This window comes from Mytilus galloprovincialis, chromosome 6 (assembly GCF_965363235.1).
Source record: "Mytilus galloprovincialis chromosome 6, xbMytGall1.hap1.1, whole genome shotgun sequence".
Taxonomy (NCBI): domain Eukaryota; kingdom Metazoa; phylum Mollusca; class Bivalvia; order Mytilida; family Mytilidae; genus Mytilus; species Mytilus galloprovincialis.
The window spans coordinates 92,536,368-92,557,444 of NC_134843.1; the positions used below are offsets into that span (position 1 = coordinate 92,536,368).

A 21,077-nucleotide genomic window follows, 5' to 3' on the forward strand; every position below is an offset into this window, starting at 1 on the left:
AGAGCAGAAGATACCTTATGGATACTAAACTCATAGTCAAAGACAAAGGGACAAAACCATGTTAAAAACGAACCAAAAGACAAAGTCAGCGGCAGTCTACAAAGCACAAAATGGAAAACTTAACAATCTAAAAAACAAAGGGCGACTTCCACTTAATCAGTTTGAATCCTTGTAAGCAGCAACCACTCTGTTAAGGAAATTCAAGCTGTGAAATATTGAATCAACTATATATTTCATGTTCTGGTGTGTTGAAATTTTGTTACACATAATTAAAATGTTTATGATCAAAATGTTATAATTGTTACAACAGAAAATTTAAATCACCTAAATTCAATAACTAAAGTATTTTAAACAAAGTATTTTGAACTTTTTTCTAAACTAATAACAGCAAATAAATTTTAAATCTAAATATTTCAGAATTATTGATCCCTAATAAGGCATATGGTCAACACGTTTGAGGTTCCCTCGATAAAACGGAGTGAAATTATGTGCTGAGGCTTATTTCATTATTTATAATCTGAAACTGTAGACTAATTTCGTTTTTCTATTTACTGCATGTTCCTGGCTTATAATACTATTTTGATTAATAAATCACACTGTATCGCAAAAACAATCTGTTTAATAGCTTTATAATTTATTGAAATAAAAAAAATGATGACCTGTATACTAGTTGTCTAATTTGGAATCATAATACATTTCTAGTGTTATACTAGCAGTTATGAAATCTGTTTGTCTAGAACACTTATAGGTTTCTCTATCTCATGTTTTTTGGTGTGGTAAGTTAAGTTTTTTTCTTCAGATCTTTGATAGTTTCTATTCATTTCTCACCACTTTTTGGGACTCGGAGAGACTTAGAGCTTGAACGTTTAGTAAAGATAGAACATGGACTTTTGGTAAATCGTTGGATTGCTGTCTCATTGGAGTATACCCCACATCTCCTCTCATTTATCTATACCAAGTTAAATATACCGTATGTAAATATTCTGAGCTTAAAATATGCTAATCTATTCGTATCTCGAATTTAGCACCATTATTTGCACCTTTTGAGTGAAAAAATATCATGGCTTCCAATCTGTAACGTAACTACCGTGCCCAAGTTTCTATTTGTGTCCCTTTTATATAACCTCTTTTGACAAATTCGGACCAACAACCAAATTTCAAGTTTTTTCCAACTGGCCATAAGTATACAACACATGCAAATTCAGTACAAGTATTGAGCTAAACCACAGAAGTTCAAGAAACATTTCCAAATTCGAATAATAAGCAGAAGAGACCAACATTCAATGAAATCGTCCTTGCACCTAGTCAATTTAAGCAAGAGGCGTTTTTCTTGATTTTTATGCATCTGCTACAGTATGAGTTCTGCTGATTGTTGAAGGCCGTACGGTAAAAAAGAAATAAAGGCGGATGATACCAAGGGACGCTTAAAACGTGTAGTCGTAGAACAACGGACTACGCCATGGAACCAAGGGACGCTCAAAACGTGTAGTCGTAGAACAACGGACTACGCCATGGAAAATAATTTAAAAAAAAAGAGGATGAAAAAAAAACCCAATAAACATAGGAATCTAAAGCAGCACGAATCCACCAAAACTAAAACTCAAAAAAGAAAACTTGGGAATATATCAGGTGCCCCGGTCAATAAGAAAGTGTACGTATTAATCTGTGAAACAGGTATTCAACAACGGTCAACGAACTCGTATTAATATTTCTCGAAAAAAATCTAAGATGTATCAATCTTGTCTATGAGAAATATTGGCCTATTGATATACTTCTTCGTTTAACATAAAAAAAATTCACACACCAATTTTCCTACCAATTAAAATACCATAACACTATAAAATTTGTTAAATTACTAAATGTATCTGCTGTTTGTATGTATCTTCATATATTAAGCAGTAAACCCTTCCCCAATTAAGGTTATTCCTCAAATATTTGGGTTTGTTTATCGATCATCAAGATTTGTAATTCCAATAAACAACACGTTAGGGTACTCAAGCTACATCATTTTAAATATTTAGTTGTACGTGTTGAGTGTAATGTCTTTTGGACTGTTTGTTAATCGTCTTTTTGTGCGTGGTTTTATTTGTCCTCCAATTATTTATCTTTCCATGGCACTGCTTTAAGCATATTATTACGCCTTTTATATAGGATGTTACCATATCATATTTTTATACTTATCATGTCAATGAGTAATTCCTCCATTCGATCTTTATTGTGCGGCTGTAATTTGTTTCTTTAATAGCACTTTTTTCTCTCAGTCGTTTCACAGTGTATATTGAAAGCACATTTGTGTAGTGTCTTTGTGATTGAATAGTAAAGGTTCAAGAAAACAAATAAATATATTTATGATATATACTTTACCAAATGACATGTATTCAATTCTATTTATCAAATTGTTCCTCCTCCAAACCCTTATCTAACAAAATAGACCCATGTGCATGATTTGATTTGCAGCAGGCCAAGTTTACGAGCATATTCCATCAACGCCAGTGACTTACAACCTTACGACTTTTCACGGTACGCCAGAGGGTTGCATCCTGTTCTACAAATCATGTCTGCTTAAATTTATTTGATGCATTTAAATATAAAGCAAAAATAAAATAAGGAATATTGAAATTTCTTTATACATATGTCATTTGGAAAGGCATACATTTATTTTCTTTAAAAACAATACATAAATGAGTATATTGAAATAAAAGAAAAACTTCTGGATATATATAGATAAAGAGAATTGGTCCTAGTATATACATGTCTTCTCCAGCCGGTGCATCTGAAAAAGATAACAGAAATACATGTTATATATTCACATTAGATAAAGGCGCCATTTGAATTACGGTCAGTTTACATTGTTTTCATTATATACCAATGCCCCAGAGGCGAATTGTTTTTTTTGGTCCACGAATAATTGATGTATTTATGACACTATCTTAAAAATAGACATTCATTTTATTATTTTACTTGCGTGTTTAACATGTTTAAGGAATAAAAAGATGTTCGGTATACACTAACAGATAATATAAACAATGTATATATCATGGGCCGATATAAAACGCTCTGATGTATCACATGTCGATATATAACCCTTTGAGAGATCTCATGTACATTTTTATTTGCTTAGTTTGCACGCCAATACTGTTGTGTTTAGCCTTTTCATAGAGCATACAACATGTTGATAAAATACATCTTAGAAATCTCCATGTTTACATTGTTTAAGCAATAGTTGTTGATCAATAATAGAGTTAAGGTCAGTAAATTATATCGACATCATAGAGAAGCATATCGACCTCGGACTTAGGCCTCAGTCAATGTGCTTCTCTTAGGTCAAAATAACCACGTATGGTCGAAATAATTACAGTGTTGAATTGGTAACTTTTCAGATGTGTTTATTTAAGTTAGGTGTGTACTTTCGGATTTTGGCCCCTGTGGATTTTTCAAATATGAGTCAGAGAGCTAGTGTGCAATAAAATTCATCTTTGGATAGCTGAAGATTAAAATAGTTTTCTTGGACCAATATTTGTTATATGTCTGTCTTGTTATTCTTTTGTAATTTCAGGCTGTTCAATAGGCTTATAGTTTTTATCCTCGGATTTCAAATGTTTGGCTTTGAGCGTTCCTGATGAAGGTAAATCTAGAAAAGCGCTTCGGACGCATTGAAATTATTAAACGTGTTGTTTTCAATTTTTTATAAGAATTCTTCTACTGTGTATTTTTTTTAATCCTGCCCCCTTTTCATTTCGGGGCCTGTTATAGCTGACTATGTGGTATGGGCTTTGTTCATTGTTGAAGGCCGTACGTTGACCTATAGTTGTTAATTTGTGTCATTTTGGTCTCGCGTGGAGAGTTGTCTCATTGGCAATGATACCACATCTTCTGTTTTTATATTCATTGTGGGTAAATATGAACATCAAGATTATGTAATGTGCGTAATATTGCAGTTTTCTCTATGACAGTCCGTACTTGCATATTCATACCAAACATTGGTCCGGCAATTATTGTAATGTTTGTTTCCAACTTTTTGTCGCACGAACTTTGTGATTAAATTTTACGAAAAAAATGAGGCGAAAGACACCCATTTTCTATTTGATCATTAGGTAAATTAATGTCAACAGTTTCTGAAAAGGTATCACTCATAGGCCTTGAAATTCTAGTTTTATCCAAATTTTTGGGAGATATTTGACATTTTCAACCCCCTTTTTTCAATATTTTATGGTAAATAAATGCAGATTGTTACCATGAATACACAAAAAAGGAATTATATCTCACCCTTTTAACTTTTGAAAATCAAATCTATGGAAGATACTGATTACATACATATATGCACATGTATCACACAAACATTTAGGTTAATGTATTCGAAAGCCTGGAATAAAAGTTGATAAAACATTTTGTGGTTCAATTTTAATTTTATTTTCTAACTGTGGAGTGCTACCTATCGATTATAAATTTCCAGGCAACATTTTCGTAAAAACAAGGTTGTGCTATCGCGTTTGAAATATGTTTTCTGTAGGTACAACCAAATTTAAAAACCAAATCTTTATATTTATGAAAGTTTTCTCTTTGGCCAATGTTTGTTTTTCTTCAATACTTGACAATGATCAAACAATTAAAAGCAGTGATCGAAGATTGTCAGATCTTTAATATTTAGTGGGAGGGGGAACAAAGGGAGGGTGTGTGTGTGGCTAGGTTGAAATTTGAAAAAAATAGGCAGGACAGGAGTTTTGAGTAAAAAAAAAGGCAGAATGAGACACTTTGCAAAAAAGACAAACCAGGATGACAATTTGTATAAAAATAAAGGCAGGACCGAATAGAGCGAATGAATAAAAAGGCATGCAAGATACAACTTTTCATGCTAGCCCCCACCCCCCAAAAAATCCAATGGAAGCTTCCTTAAAGGCAAATTTAAGTATAAAGTTGCAGAGCATTGCTCAAGGTCCTAAATTTCGAAAGGTTTTGCCTAATAAGGCTCAGGTTATCTTTTCCTGGGGTAGAAACTCCTTATTTTGAAGACAAAAAAATCATTTTTTTTTCAAACAGAAATAATTTACATTTTATGATTATAGCTAATGATGATGTCAATAAAGAAGTGCTTTCTACTGGACCCTCGGTGCTAAATTAATATACATAAGTCAAAAGATGAAGCTTTGAACGAAATGAATTTTAAATGACCAAATATAATCCAAATAATTATGACGTCTGGCAGCCTTGCCAGACGTCATAATTATTTGGACTAGACCAAGTAAGCTACTTTAAAAAAAGGCAAATTCTTGCTAATTACTGAGGCTAATTATAGGCATCCTTTTTTTCTGTAATAAAATGGCTTTTCATTTCAAATAAATGACAGAAGTAAATTTCAGTTCATGAAATATATCTTTGCATTATTTGCATCCGGTGTCAATTAGTGCAGATGATTAAAATAGGTCATTTTAAAATGACGTCCACAAAATCATTCAGTCATCAAAATAACAGGTGTCAGTCAATGACAAAGTTCCAGACAAAACAGCTTAAAATAATTTTTGCTGCGATTTTTTTTTACAATGTTGGAGGAACAAGAGAGGTAAGTTCAGTGATTTATGATAAGATCTTTCTTTAAAATCATACATGTAGAAATTTCAAGTTTAAACTATTTATGATTTATTTAGTCCAAATAATTATGACGTCTGGCAAGCTAAAAAATTAGAATAAGCCTTGCCAGACGTCATTATTATTTGGACTATAATTTATCTATCGAAGATGAATTCCATTTTCTAGTCTGTCTATTATTAGGAGTTTTAATGTCTTTTCTTCTTTAATAATGAGTATGAACCAATAGATCTCATAATTTACTGTTATTTTTATGAACGACTCTCCACCCTAACCTTACAAGTCACAGGGAGCGTAGTGTATCATAACATAAGGTCATAATTATATGCGTATTAATCAGGATCTGGTTTTGGTGGGGAGGGGATCCCTATTTCTGTATTATTTTTTTAGGGGGGGGGGGGGGCTCATATTCTTTGCTGTCAAAAATAGTATTATAATTAATATAGATAATCTTTATTATTTTTCAACCGCTACATGTTGGTAATGTTTAATGTCTATCGTTTTGTAATTAATGAGGGGGAGGACAGGGGTAAGGGAGACAGGGAGAAAGGGGGTAGGAGAAAGGAGAAAGGGGTAGGAGAAAGGGGGTAGGAGAAAGGAGAGGAAGGCTGGGAGAAAGGAGAAAAAGTTGGAGAAAAAAATAAAATATGAAAAAATAAAATATCTCTTTTTTCCGGTAAATTAAAAAAAATAAAATAAGGAGAAGAGGGGTAGGAGAAAGGAGAAGAGGGGTGGGAGAAGGGAGAAGGGTACCCCCTGTCCTCCCCCTCATTAATATGCCTGTCTGTCTGTTTTGTTTTGTATTGGTTTGTTTATTTAGTAACAATCCTATTGGTTGGATTTAAAACTAATAAAATTCTTATTCTTATTCTTATTATTTTTTGGCCCTATTTCTATTCCTCTTTGGTTTTTGGGCCCTATTTTTATTTCTTCTTTATTTTTGGGCCCTAATTTTATTTCTTCTTCATTTTTGGGCCCTAGTTTTTAACAATTTTGTCAATTATTCTCTATTCTGCAAGCAAACTCCATCCAGACCATTAAGAACCAGACATTGATAATGTTTATTTTCACGAAAAATATTTAAATATCTAAAAAAAGGACTCCAGATGCAGAATCTGAATGTTTAAATTTCATACATGATAAGAGCTAAAATAGACATCTCAAGTCCCTTAAATCTACACAATAGATGTTTATTAATTTACATTGTGTATAATTGTGTTCAATTGTCTCCATTTCTAATATTTCGGTCGCTCAGCTGACATATGGTTCAAGGTAACCGCGAAAATGGCTCACCTGGTTTATAATCCATATGAGCTTAAAACGATACCAAATCCGAATATCGGAACAATTCCTGCATTGAAAATGCCAATTCAAATGATTTTTTTGGTAATGTGACCTTGAATGGGATGCTTGTCGTAGTTAATTGTGTCGACGAGGTTACCTGATAAGTGCGAGATAGCGAATATATATTTGTTTTCCTAAAATAAGCTGTTCAATAAGCTTTTATAAAAAATTATAATAAAATAATTCATAATCATAACTTACCATCAAGTTAATTCTAAGATATGAAGATGTGTGCACAATTAAGGAAGAATATGTTGAAAGCAGGAAAAATAAGGAAGGCAAACACCATTGCAAAAAAAAAAAATAAAAAAAAATAACGAAAAGTAAACAGTTACTGTATACATATTGAAAAATTATCAAAAAACATATTTCATAAGAACCGGTTAAATCTCATTTTCAAAGTCAAATTCTTTCAGAGACAAAAAGATCTGGCTAGAAAGTTTGGCTATACCTGTAGAATTCTTATTAATGCGGGATGTCACATCCTAATTTTTATTTGTTACCGTTATTTTGTGTATCTCTACAGAATATGATTGTAAGGCCATGTTTAAAAAAAAATCTTTCTAATTTAATTTTTTAACAGTTTCACCGAGCTTCCAGCTTTCACTGGTATTTATAAATCGTTAATGGTATGTATCATGATATTTAGATTCATTTAATCTGATAAGATTAAAATAGGGGGATGGGCATACACAGGGAAACATAAACTAACGTTTACTCACTCATTACACGGTGGTGGAGGATTTATGAAAATTTATCACTTGGTTCTGATATGAACTGAAAATAACTAACTTTGCAAAAGACGGGGTGAAAATTAATGTTTTGCAACACGAAAATCCAGGAAACTAAGTGTACAAAAGTTCCTTCAAGTTCGTGCATCATTATAGTATCAGTGAAAAGGGCCGAGCCAAGGCTATTTCATGCTGGACAGTGATATTCAATTTATCCATTCAACCGAATAATATGTTACAAATGTGGACATAGTTCTTGACAATTGAGTTTAAATGAAAAATACACATTTCCTGTAGAACTTTACAAATGGCCAAGTTAGCTTTTTTCATCACTTGTTGACCGTCGTCCGTCGTCGTCGTACCCTAACTTTTAATAAATTCTTCTATTCTCAAACTATTGGGCAAAATCAAACTTGGCTTGAATCATCCTTAGGGAATCTAGTTATAAAGACGAATAGGTATCCAATGAACCCGCCATCAACCAATATGGCTGTCATGGCTAAAAAATAAAACATTGGGGGAGGGGGTGTAAACAGAGTTCACGAAAAGTGTCAGTCCTCGGGATTTTACCACCAAAATTTTGCATAGGACTGACACAATTTAAGAATTTTTCAATAGAATTGATATTGAGGACCAGCAGATTTTCTTCAAGGACCACCAGGGGAAAAAGATTTCGCGAATTCTGTGTAAAATGCAGTTTTTGGCTTATATCTCTGAAACTAAAGCAGGTAAATCAGGTGAAAATATATCTTCTCTGAAATTTTCAGACGCATCAGACATTTAATTGTTGGGATGCTGCACCTGAATTTGTAAAGAAATTTTGCAGGTTTTTTTCTTGAATATTATAATAGACAGAGATAAAATGTAAACAGCAAAATAATTCAGCAAAGTAAGATCTACAAATAAGTTAACATGGTCAAAATGATAAATTAACCCCATAAGGAGTTATTGACCCTTTACAGTATATTTTTCACATTTTTTCGTAATTTTTTGTCATCTTTTACAAAATTCTTCTGCTTTCAAACTTTTGCGTAAAATTAAACCAACTCTTGGCCTGAATGTTCTTCGGGGTATTTTGTTTGAAAAATGTATCCGATGACCCTGTCGTTAACCCCATATATACTTGACACATGTGTTGCCCTTCTTTAAACCAATAACATTCTTTAAAAATCAACACCCTTTTCTATTCTGATTACTGGTATGTGTTCTGGTTATTTTTATTTTAAAGGAAAATGCATTTATAATAGTACATTTTTTTTCTGTAGACTAACAGCACTGAACTGAACATGTCAATCGATAGAACGTTTAGCTGTGGTAAGCATATTGAATCGAATACAATTTTGCTCTAGTAAATTTTTCCCTATAAATGGGATACCACTATTTATGATTGCGGTTGTAGTTTTCAATTTCTGCATTGTAAATCAATTTACCTTGTTCGGAGCACTACACGCGTTCGTTATTTTTTATACCGTGCATGACTTGTTGCATGAAATCTTTAATATGAAGTACAACCACTGATATTAGATAAAATTGAGAATGGAAATGGGGAATGTATCAAAGAGACAACAGCCCGAACATAGAACAGACAACAGCAGAAGGTCACAACCAGGTCTTCAATGCAGCGAGAACGACATGAGTTTAGAGTTTATAGAATTTTAATTGAACGACATAATATCATCACACCATAATCATGTAAATGTAAAGTACTTTCAGCTTGCTTTGATGATGGCGAGTTTTCTGTCATACAATATATAAATATTGTATGTTCATTATTGTGTTTGTTTGTATTTGCTTTTGTCTAATCTTGCATACATATATTAAAGGAATTGATCGAGATTACATAAGAGGGGAATTTAGGAAATCGTATTTAAATCCTGTAGTATATTGATGTATCTATCAAAAGTCAGAAATCTCTTGAGTAGTTTTCTTATGTTATGATGGTTTTGATTGTAATTTATGATAATGTCCTTTTTTTAAGCTCCACTGTCCTGAAGGGCCAAGTGAGCTTTTCTCATCACTTGGCGTCAGTCGTCCATCGTCTCTCGTCGTCCGTCGTCGTTAACTTTTACAAAAATCTTCTTCTCTGAAACTACTGGGCCAAATTTAACCAAATTTGGCAACAATCATCATTCGGGTATCTAGTTTAAAAAATGTATCCGATGACCCCACCAACCAAACAAGATGGCCATCATGGCTAAAAATAGAACAGAGGGGTAAAACGTAGATTTTGGCTTATATCTCTGAAACCAAAGCATTTAGAGAAAATCTGACATGGGGTAAAATGTTTATCAGGTCAACATTTATCTGCCCTGAAATTTTCAGATGAATTGGACAACCCGCTGTTAGATGACTGCCCCTGTTTTGGTAATTTTAAGGAAATTTTGCAGTTTTTGGTTATTATCTTGAGTATTATTATAGATAGAGATTATCGGTAAACAGCAATAATGTTCAGCAAAGTAAGATCTACAAAGAAGTTAAATTACCAAAATGGTCAATTGACCCCTTAAGGAGTTATTGCCCTTTGTAGTCAATTTTTACAATTTTTCGCAAATATTAGTAATCTTTTACAAAAATCTTCTTCTCTGAAACTACTAGGACATATTAAACCAAACTTGTCCACAATCACCATTAGGATTTTTAGTTTTAAAAATGGGTCCGATGACCCCGACTGCAAACCAAGATGGCCGACATGGCTAAACATAGTGCATATGGTAAAATGCAGTTTTTGGCTCATATCTATGAAACCAAAGCATTTAGAGAAAATCTGACATAAGAAAATTTTGCAGCTTTTGGTTATTATGTTGAATATTATTATAGATAGAGATAAACTGTAAACAGCAATATGTACACCAAAGTAAGACCTAAAAGTAATTCAACATGACTAAATGGGCAATTGACCCCTTAAGGAGTTATTGCCCTTTATAGTCAATTTTAACAATTTTCATAAATTTTGTAAATTTTTATAAAATATTTTCCACTGTAACTACTGGGCCAAGTTCATTACAGATAGATAATTGTAAACAGCAAGAATGTTCAGTAAAGTAAGATCTACAAACACATCACCATCACCAAAACATAATTTGTCATGAATCCATCTGTGTCCTTTGTTTTATATGCACATATACCAAGGTGAGCGACACAGGCTCTTTATAGCCTCTAGTTTGGACTCGGAAAGACTTTGTGCTTGATATATATAATACTGTGTGGACGGATGATTTTAATTATTGTTGAATATTGTGCGTTGCCCTTCATGTGTCATTTGTTTTGTGTGTGCGGGTTGCTGTTGTGCTACTCTCAGGAGTGAATAATCCTAAACAACCGGTCTTTTTGTTATTGTATTTTGCTATATGATAGCAAGTACATAAAAGAAAAGAACATTTGATATAAGAACTACGGAGCGCCATGGATACTTTTACTAGTCGCAATGCTAGTGCAACACGAGTTGAGAACTATCAAAGCAGAAATAACTCCTTACGTTTTTGTACATTATCCCTCTTTTATTGTTAGAGTTCGGTGTTGCCTTGTCTCAAAAACTCTACTTTTGCGTAGTGTTTAGTGAACTAACTTATATCTTTGCGTCCCTCCCTTTAAATATAAGGCATTGACTGCCCTTCTCTAAAATGATGGTACTGCTAAACTGTAAATAAGAAGCAGCTTTGAATTGAATTAATGTGCCTACACATTTTGTTTTCAGAGTCGACAGATACGGCCTCTGAAATGTTGTATGATTCATTTGACCATGATAAATTCCTATCCGATGTAGAAGATTCATGTTTCCTAGACGATATCACGGAGGCAGATATAACGGCTTGTATAAGTAATGACCAGGTATAACGGCTTGTATAAGTAATGACCAGATATAACAGCCTGTATAAGTAATGACCAGGTATAACGGCTTGTATAAGTAATGACCAGGTATAACGGCTTGTATAAGTAATGACCAGGTATAACGGATTGTATAAGTAATGACCAGGTATAACGGATTGTATAAGTAATGACCAGGTATAACAGATTGTATAAGTAATGACCAGGTATAACACGACTCGTGAGATGCAGGTGTACTTTCACTTGCAGCGTCAAGTAGACCATGTGGGTTAACTGCTAACTTCAATCTAGGGTTACTTTGTAATTTTGATCTGAAATGTGTGTATGCCCCATCTACGATAATAGAGAGGCATTATGTTTTCTGGTCTGTGCGTCCGTTCGTCCGTCCGTCCCGCTTCGGGGTTAAAGTTTTTGGTCAAGGTAGTTTTTGATAAACTTGAAGTCCAATCAACTTGAAATTAGTACTCCTGTTCCCTATGATATGATCTTTCTAATTTAAATGCCAAATTAAAGTTTTGACACCAATTTCAGGGTCCACTGAACATGGACAATGATAGTGCGAGTGGAGCATCCGTGTACGATGGACACATTCTTGTTTTGGTGTATTATGAAATCGGTGTATCTTTTATGCTGGTCCCTAGTTTCGAAACCTAGAAATACATACTACCCTGTTACATGTTGGTTTAGCAGATGATCCTTTTGGGGGTAAAAAATAAATGGTTTCTTCATTTAAATATAGCCATGATTTATTCCATATTATGCAATTAGAGCACAATACTGATTTAAGATATACATATCCATATCTGACCAGGACCACACGTTCGTTGAATCCTTATGTTTTTCTTTTTAAAACTTAATCGTTATTCTATTGATATATAGCTATTGGAGACATAATCATATAACTAGACCGATAAAACAGATGAAGCCTTAACCCCGCCACAGTATGTATGTGCCTGTCCCAAGTCAGGAGCTAGTAATTCGGTGGTTGTCGTTTGTTTATGTGTTACATAAGTTTGTTTTTCGTTCATATTGTTATATATATAAACAAGGCCGTTAGTTTTCTCGTTTGAATTGTTTTACATTGTCATTTCGGAGCCTTTTATAGCTGACTATGCGGTATGGGCTTTGCTCATTGTTGAAAGCCGTACGGTGACCTATAGTTGTTAATTTCTGTGTCATTTTGGTCTCTTATGGAGAGTTGTCTCATTGGCAAGCATACTACATCTTCTTTTTGTTTTTATATTAAACAAAAATTCGAGTGGTACATTTATTCTTGACCGGCGACGCAGTATTTATTGCCTTCTTCCGTAGAACCTGGCTGATAAAGCTGACAAAGTGATATTGGCCTAAAACAATTGTTTGCCAAGTTTTTTTTCATTTGTATGTAAAAAAAAATAATTGTTTCTGTTGATCGGAAACCTGTATTTATTCTTACTGCATGTTGTCTAGACCGATTTTTTTGTCTCTTGTGTCCATATTTCACCGTTCCTATATTTTATTTTCCTCATTTTGACATTTTATTATATTCTTTACCTTTTTTTGACACATGTTAAAAAGAATAGAAATAAAAAAAAATCCAAAAGATGAATAGGAAATATGAAACGTCAAGAATAAACACACAGAGATAGACTATTCGGTTAGGTATTGTCGTAATCAGTAATTTAATCATTTTTCATACTAAGTTACACTGTACTGTTAGATTGTTCGTTTCAGCATCACTTTACTACATGAATCTTTTGCTATTACGATTTCTTAAATGTGTTTTTTCCTATTTCTGTGACATGGTTCTCTTTTTTGTCAGGTTGAAAGTTTTGATTTTATATTCTGGTTAAAGAAATTGGGTGGAAAAATTGGAAAATGTTACAATGGCGGCAAAGAGAATGAGGTAAGATACATCGATAAAATATATCAAACCGAATTTGCTTAACTTACATAAAGATCAATTTCATCATGTAATAAAATATGATTAAGGGGGTCTCATGGGGGGTAACTTCTGATCCCAGATCCCGCATTCTGTTTTGTCAGATTCCCGTATCCCGCTTACACTATGCACGTAAGCAATTCTCAATTTTTTGGAATTTCCCGTGTCCCACAAGACTTCATTTCCCGTTTTGAAGGCACACTACTTTGACTTTCACGTGTCACGCTTACAAAAAAAAACGACAATCCCGCGTCACGCTTAGACCTCAACTTTCAGTTGCAAATAATGCATGTTGGAACAAGCGCGTTAAATATGATCTGTTACTTGAAAAGGAGAATATGAGTACGGACAGGATCTGATTCACCTTAAATTTTTATTAATGGATCTCTGCTACACGAAAAGAGCGTAACTCTGTCGTGGCTTAGTAGTATGCACAACACGTAGTCATATTCGCCCAGTCCCCTTATTTACCACAACTTTATAAAAATTTTAACATGCCAATAACATGTTTCAACAGTGTCACCGTTTAGACCATAAATACAGTTTTACTTAATTTCTGAATTTCTCATGTTCTTTTTCCTACTTTGGAATTTCATAGCAGCCTGAGATACATGTAACTGTTTCGTTCCACTCGTAAATTCCGAACAAAATAAGGATACACTAAATATATTTAGAATAAAATTGAGAAAGGAAATGGGGAATGTGTCAAAGCGACAATTTTTCAACCCGACCATAGAGCAGACAACAGCCGAAGGCCACCAATGGGTCTTCTATGTAGCGAGAAACTCCCGCACCCGTATTTGTATTTGTAGTAAATTTATACTTATAATGTTTGCACCTGTCCTAAGTCAGGAATCTGATTTGGTTTCCCCGTTTCAATGGTTTTACACTAGTAATTTTTTAGGGCCCTTTATAGTTTGGTGTAAGCTTAGGCTCCGTGTTGAAGGCCGTACCTTGACATATACATGTTTACTTTTATAAATTTTTACTTGAATGGAGAGTTGTTTCATTGGAATTCATACCACATCTTCCTATAACTAATAAGTTTTTCTTGTTTTTATTTCCTTTGATTAGCTTGCAATAATTTTGGGAGCAATAGACTATATCAAATATTTGAAATGGTACAAAGAAGGCAACTTACAGACAGCGTCCCCTCTTAGTATATGTAGCCAGTCTAGCATAGAAGCTGATTTCTCCCCGGAATACGGAGTACCAACTGATTTAAATGCCACTTTTAGGCGAAAGTTAAGTTTTGGAGAAGATACAACTATATCTAACAATGAACTACAACATCAAAACAACCCACAAGTGTATGCTAGTGAAGTTCCCAGTAATGTGTTTGATCCTTGTTCTGCAAATCCCCAGGATTGGCGGCGTTTGTATGAAGAAGACAGTCAAAGTACCCTTGTTGGAAACAGAGACGAAGAAGCCAGAAGATATACCGATAAACATGAAGATTTCAGCGACATGAGTTTTGCAGACGATAGCATAGACTTTAGAAACAAAGAAAACAATCTTTCTGTAGATATGAATTGCAGTGAAAATGCAAATTGGAGTTTTATGCATCAAAACTGTCAAAATATTAATAATGAAATTTATACATCCATCCAGCAGATGTGTCTAGTCCAGGGCGAGAAGTCATGTGAAAGTACACTAAACAGTAGACTAACCATAGAAACTTCCAGTAGTAACGATGGTCCGACTGAAGAAGAGCTTATTCAATACTATTGCAAACAGTACCCAACTCTGTCAAGTTTGTTAACATTTCATTATAGTTCGGACGAGAGTGACAAGCCAGTCAATAGAAGAACAAAACAGAAAAGAAGAACGAAGCGAAAAGCAAAAAGACGGACAGATAAGAAGACCAAGTCTGGCTATGGTAACAGTAAGACGGGGGACCATGCTGTAGATTCTACACAGGTCGTGGAAGCAGATTCAACTACAACTTTTCCAGAAAAGAGCACACAAAAACCTGGACAACAGAAATCAAGTTAGTTTCATTTCGTTGCATAACATTTCTCTTTTTTTGGAGGGCACAAGTTCAGGTATTGCTCTGAAGTATCTGCTTAAAGATACACCCAAGTACGCAACAAAAATTATGTAGATGCTACTAGTAGGTGTACCATTCTTTAAAGTCAGAATTTTATTTACGGCTATTTATAAATATGTTTTTATTTCTTTTATTTTTGCCAATTGAAAGACGGCGGAGCAACACTTGCAATAATCTTTAAAGGTAGAATGTCGTTTGTTTCGTGTTTCCTCTGATCTATTTTAAATTAAAAAAAAACTGGGTTCATTCTGTTTACCAGGTAAAAGGTCAAGTGGTTTAAAAAGGCCGAAGAATGGATTTATAAGGTTTTCAATCGAGTACAGAAAAATCCTTGCCGAGAAACATCCAAATCTTGACAACAGGGACGTTTCTAAAATGCTTGGTCAAAAATGGAGAAAAATGACGCCAGAAGAGAGAAAACCATATGAGTAAGTTTTATATCAATTATCAATTTCACTTTGATCGTACTCGCTCAGTAACACATTTAAACATTCGTCATATCACTTTAACTATTTAAAAAAAACGTTGCATGTGATAACCTGGATTTAAGAAATGCATATGCAAAAACAAACGAATAATCTGCATTCTAGATCTCTTACTTTTTTACTATCTCTTGTTTTTATCTATTCCACATAGCATTGCATGATCATAAGCACGTGTGCATGAGCAACACTTGTGCGTAAGATATAGCATGGAAATGATGAATAACAAATTTAAGAAACATGTATGTAACATTTTCTTTACCTTAATAGCCAATGCCAATGTCCCACAGAACAGTTTTAATGAGGATGCAAATTCGGTTCCACAAATAAATTCGACACTTTTTTTTTTAATATTATGCATAGATCAATTCTATGAGAAAGACTAATTTTCCAGGGAAGAATTTGCTCATGACTTGGAAGAAATGAAGAAACAGAATCCGAGCTGGAAATATGCTCCTCATAAACGTACGGGGCATGATGAAATAGAACCCATGCCTAGTAGACTTAGGCCTAGAGACAAACTTAAGAGAAAGGTGCAATCAACAATTCATGTTTGTTTTTTGTTATCTTTTTGATTGATTGATTGGTTGATTGATTGTTGGTCTCAAATATTTTTTTCAAAGAAATACAGTTAATATTTTACTTTAAACATTTTGTTTGTTCGCATGAATGCATGTGTTTATTTTTTTTTGTTTGAATTTTTGTTTTATGTTGACAGTTCATCTTTAATATTTTAGGAATTGCAGTACTACATTGATGTCTGTAGACAATCAAAATTTGGTAGTTTATATATATTTTTTAGCACTGAATATATTTGCAAAATTTAGTTTAAAAGGGTCATTTACTACGAATTAAAAAAAAATCAAATATGATTTCTTTGGTTTCAAACATGTAGTAATCTGGAATACAGAAATAATATTAGGCTATAAGACGCCTGTTTGGTTCAATTAAGTAAAAACTAAGCTTACATACTTCACTGATGTATTATTGGCCTGCAAGTCAATTATTCCACCTTATTTTAACTCATATTCATGCACTTTAGAGGAGATGGGATATGCATGTGTTCATTAAAGGAGGTCAACATCGGAAAGACTTTTTGGATACATGTTTTTTATGCTATGATCTAACATTGAAAATATAAGAATTGGGGTCAAATCGGTGAACATGAATTTGACAGCTTATTTCCCTCTATATTTACTCCATCGAGCTAAAATCGTTATTGGATTAAATAAATACTATAGCTTAATAAAATAGAAAATGGAAATGGGAAATGTGTCATAGAGACAACGATACGACCTAAGAGTAAAAAATCAACAGCCGATAATAGGAATTCAACACAGCGAGAAAATACCGCAGCCGGAAGTGGACTTCAGATGGCCTCTAAATAAAAATGTGTACTAGTTCAGTGAAAAGGGAGGTCATACTAAACTTCTAAACATATAAATGAACTAGAATTAAATAAAACATACAAGATTAACAAAAGCCATAGGCTCCTGACTTGGGACAGGCGCAAAAAAAAAACACAACGGCGGGTGAAAACATTTTAGTGAGATCTTAACCCTCCCCTATGTACCTCTAAACAATTTAGATTAAACAGTAAAACTTGCTTATATAATTTTTTTCTTATGGCATCCATATACCAACATTCAAGCTATTAAATCGTAATTGGTTAAATAAGCGATAAAAATTGATTGAGTATAAATTCATCTCGGCCTCAATTACATTGCAATTCAATGGACAAGTTATTGCCATATTTTTTCTTTGCCATCACCAGTTTTACAATTTTAATCAAATGTTTTGCAGATTATTGTCAGACATATATATGATAAATACATAAGGTGACATATTGTCGCCTTGTTTCACACCTCTTTTAATAGAGACATATTCTTAGTTCTGACGTATCTAGTCTACATTTTCATGCAAAAACATTTGGGTTAGACTGTTTAGTGAATTCTGTCTTGTGCAGTTTATTGTCTAACAAAATGCCCATTTATTTCATTTGAAATGTAATTACCAGTACACAACAACGAAAAGCGGAAACGATTCAATAAATGTCCTGTGGGAAAAAATATTATTATATTCTGAAAGTATGTATCTTCTGTCTTGTAGTTTTCGCCATATTTGATCAAAACATCATCTGCAAAGAAAAGTCGTTTAAGTCCGAGAATTAAGAAGACCGGAAGAAAAGGAGCAATCATGAAGTGCACTATATGTTCCAAGTACCAACAAATTTATGGAGTTCCCGCCAAAAACATACAGAACCTTCAGTCACTGTGGTATTTTAATTTTGTAATATTGAATTCATTTTCGGTACATATTTTTCTGGTCTCGTTTAATCTTTGATGTGATCAGAAAAGTATATAATAATTGTATGTCTCTGGTGTGTTTAGTGAGCAAACACAAAGTTTCTCTTCGTAATACTGTATTCTTGTATTTAAGGAATATTTCAATTCATTGATCCCATGTCCCATATCGAATCGTTTACAAACTTAAAGTTATTACCAATTTTGAAAGTTTGGTAAAAGACGAAAAAAATAGTGTATACATAACAACAAAAAGACAAAAAATAATGTATAGATCTAAAATTAAAACTAGAACTCAACTTATTCATCGAATAATCAATGTAATCCAGTAATGACAAGTTTTAGTGATACTTATAGTTGATACATTACAAAAACCATTTTACTTAGTGTCTTTTTTTGTTGTGGGGATGTAAAAATACCCTGCCACGTCCGGTCAGTATTTTTATAAGCTATTTACTGTTTTGTACCGATCTGATGAGTTAAGCCCTTTTCCACAGATTTTTAAAGTTATTATCTTATGTTGTAAAGTTATGCCATTGTTCCATGTTAGGGGAGGGTTAGGTTCCAGCTATCTTGTTTAACTCCGCCACATTCTGCATATGTCTGTCCCAAACCAAGAGCCTGTATTTCATTGCTTGTCGTTTTTTTGCTGTATATCAAATTTTTTTTCGTTCATCAATCAGACCCTTAGTTTTTTTTTATTTTGAAAGTTTTACATGTGTCATTTTGGGGACTTTTTAAAAGCTGACTATTTTGTACGATTTTTGCTCAATTTCGAAGGCCTTACGCTCACCTATTATAGATGTTAACGTCATGTCAAATAGTATCTAATGGAGATCTCATTAGCAGTTATACAACATCTTATTGTTATATATAAAAAAGAAGATGTGGTGTGATTGCCAACGAGACAACTCTCGACAAGACACAAAATGACACAGAAATTAACAGCATTAGGTCACCGTACGGCCTTCAACAACGAGCAAAGCCCATATCGGATATTGTCATCTATAAGTTTCCCTTGAGTATTTTTAATAAATAAACAAATAAAAAGATTCTTGACCTTACCACTGTATAATAAATAATAAAAGGCATCCTTATTGTCAATTTCAGGTTTTGTGGTTTAAATCCAGATCCAAACAATAGTTCATGCTTCGAAAAATCAGCATCTGCCACGAAAAATCTTATATCTTTGTCAGAAACAGCAACTATCAAAACCAGTGGACCTTTTACCTCTGTGGTGTCAAGGTCATGCAATAGTGCTGCATCTAAACCACAATATAAACCAATAAGTGAGAGCTCTTCGGTGCTTTCATCAAATCATTGTAAGCAGACAACAAGTTCTCCTGGTTTATCATCGACTGTGGTATCCAATAGATCAACGGCTCGGAAAAAGAAAAACTACTGTCAAGGTAATGATGTAAAGTTTCAGTCGGACAAAATGAGTGAAGAAAATGGTAAACAAGCTTGTGTTGGACCATCTCCGGTAACAAGTAACTTGACTTCATCTGACCAGCCATTATCGCTTACCCCATCAAAAATAGTAGGCAGAACAGTTTTACCTTTTCATGAACAAAGTCCAGGAAGACCATGTCAAATTTCCAACTGTATAACGTCCATAGCCTCCACGGTAACAACATCGATATTAAATACTATTGGTATTCAGCCCATTTTATCTCTTGTACCGCCTACCACAATGCAGATGTCGGTGGTGCCAAACCGCCAGTCTGGATTAGGCTGCTCTCAAATTGTACCAGAAACGCTAAACATCTTGAGTAATTTCAATGCTTTCTTATCGTTTTTACCAGCTTCAGTATCAGTTAATACTGGTGCACAAGAAGGGAACACGACCAGTCTGCCTACGACAACAAGTATACCAGGAACCAGTCAGGCTATTGGTGCACCGATTGAAAGATCCGTCACAACAGTTGCTGGAACGAACGCATTTCCTGCTGGTGCATATATAACAGTCATTCCAAAATCTCTGTGGTATTCCTTGTCACAAAGAAAGTCATGAAAATACTGTTGTATGCAATCATAAGCTGTTGATCTGTGTTGCCGAAGTAAAAATACACATCTTCTTATATCTATATAACTGAAAAAAAGAACCTAGTATTAAGCATTACGATCTACCAAACACATGTTCTCATTGGTTACGCTTTATCGATCAGGATTTCAATTTCATTTTAATAGAAGATATAAAATATGATAATTTTAGCGAATAAAGATCTTCATGCCTGTACTATTAAATGCAAAATTCAGAATGGAATTTTCAAGTATAGAGGAACTGGTATGGTGATCGAATCATTTATTTTATAGAAATAAAACAGACTATAGGTAGCAACAATGAGTAGTTATATATAGTAAGGCATAGACAACAGTTCTTTGTCATGCTGTATGTGAAGCAGTTGTAAGTAGAATGAAACCTACGTAATCATGGTAATGAACTACTTGTTTGTATAAATTTAGAGTTGATGCACGTATGAATTTTTATTTTAGAATGGTTGTTACATGTATACTTGTTGCAACTTTTTGTTCTTAAATTTTATTTTTGTTATTTGTATAAAATTTCCTATTAAAGTTTGTTGACTTGTTCTACATGCAAGAATCTAGATTTAAGAAGATGTGGTATTAGTGCCTATGAGACAACTCTCCATCCAAGTCAAAATTTATAAAAGTAAACCATTCTGATCTGTTTAAATTTTGAAAGGCCAAGAAATATAATATTAGTTGACTCTAGTTGTCAGATATGATTTTCCAGTGGAAACACAACACAATATGAATCCAGTGCTTGGTTTCAGACAATAATACTCTGGTGTTAAGTTGACGGCCTTGCGAATT

At 33.6% G+C, this 21,077-nt stretch overlaps 1 protein-coding gene and 1 long non-coding RNA gene across 2 annotated transcripts; both read left to right on the plus strand.

The window, feature by feature from the left end:
- Positions 1–7,508: 7,508 nt before the first annotated feature.
- On the plus strand, positions 7,509–11,488 carry LOC143078418 (uncharacterized). Its single transcript, XR_012979213.1, has 3 exons — positions 7,509–7,556; positions 8,924–8,972; positions 11,353–11,488. It is a non-coding gene; the product is annotated as an uncharacterized LOC143078418 (long non-coding RNA).
- A 220-nt stretch (positions 11,489–11,708) lies between these two features.
- Positions 11,709–20,702, plus strand: LOC143081074 (uncharacterized). The gene is made up of 7 exons (XM_076257308.1): positions 11,709–11,714; positions 13,285–13,368; positions 14,479–15,394; positions 15,714–15,882; positions 16,331–16,469; positions 18,046–18,212; positions 19,350–20,702. Exons 1-7 carry the CDS (start codon positions 11,709–11,711, stop codon positions 20,251–20,253), a joined length of 2,385 nt encoding a protein of 794 aa, XP_076113423.1. The 3' UTR covers positions 20,254–20,702.
- The last annotated feature ends 375 nt before the right edge of the window (positions 20,703–21,077 follow it).

Excerpts from the sequence above, each read along its gene's own strand:
- LOC143081074 (XM_076257308.1), top strand. Across the intron at positions 15,395-15,713 it reads ACCTGGACAACAGAAATCAA|GTAAAAGGTCAAGTGGTTTA; the intron begins GTTAGTTTCATT and ends TCTGTTTACCAG. Across the intron at positions 18,213-19,349 it reads CAGAACCTTCAGTCACTGTG|GTTTTGTGGTTTAAATCCAG; the intron begins GTATTTTAATTT and ends TGTCAATTTCAG.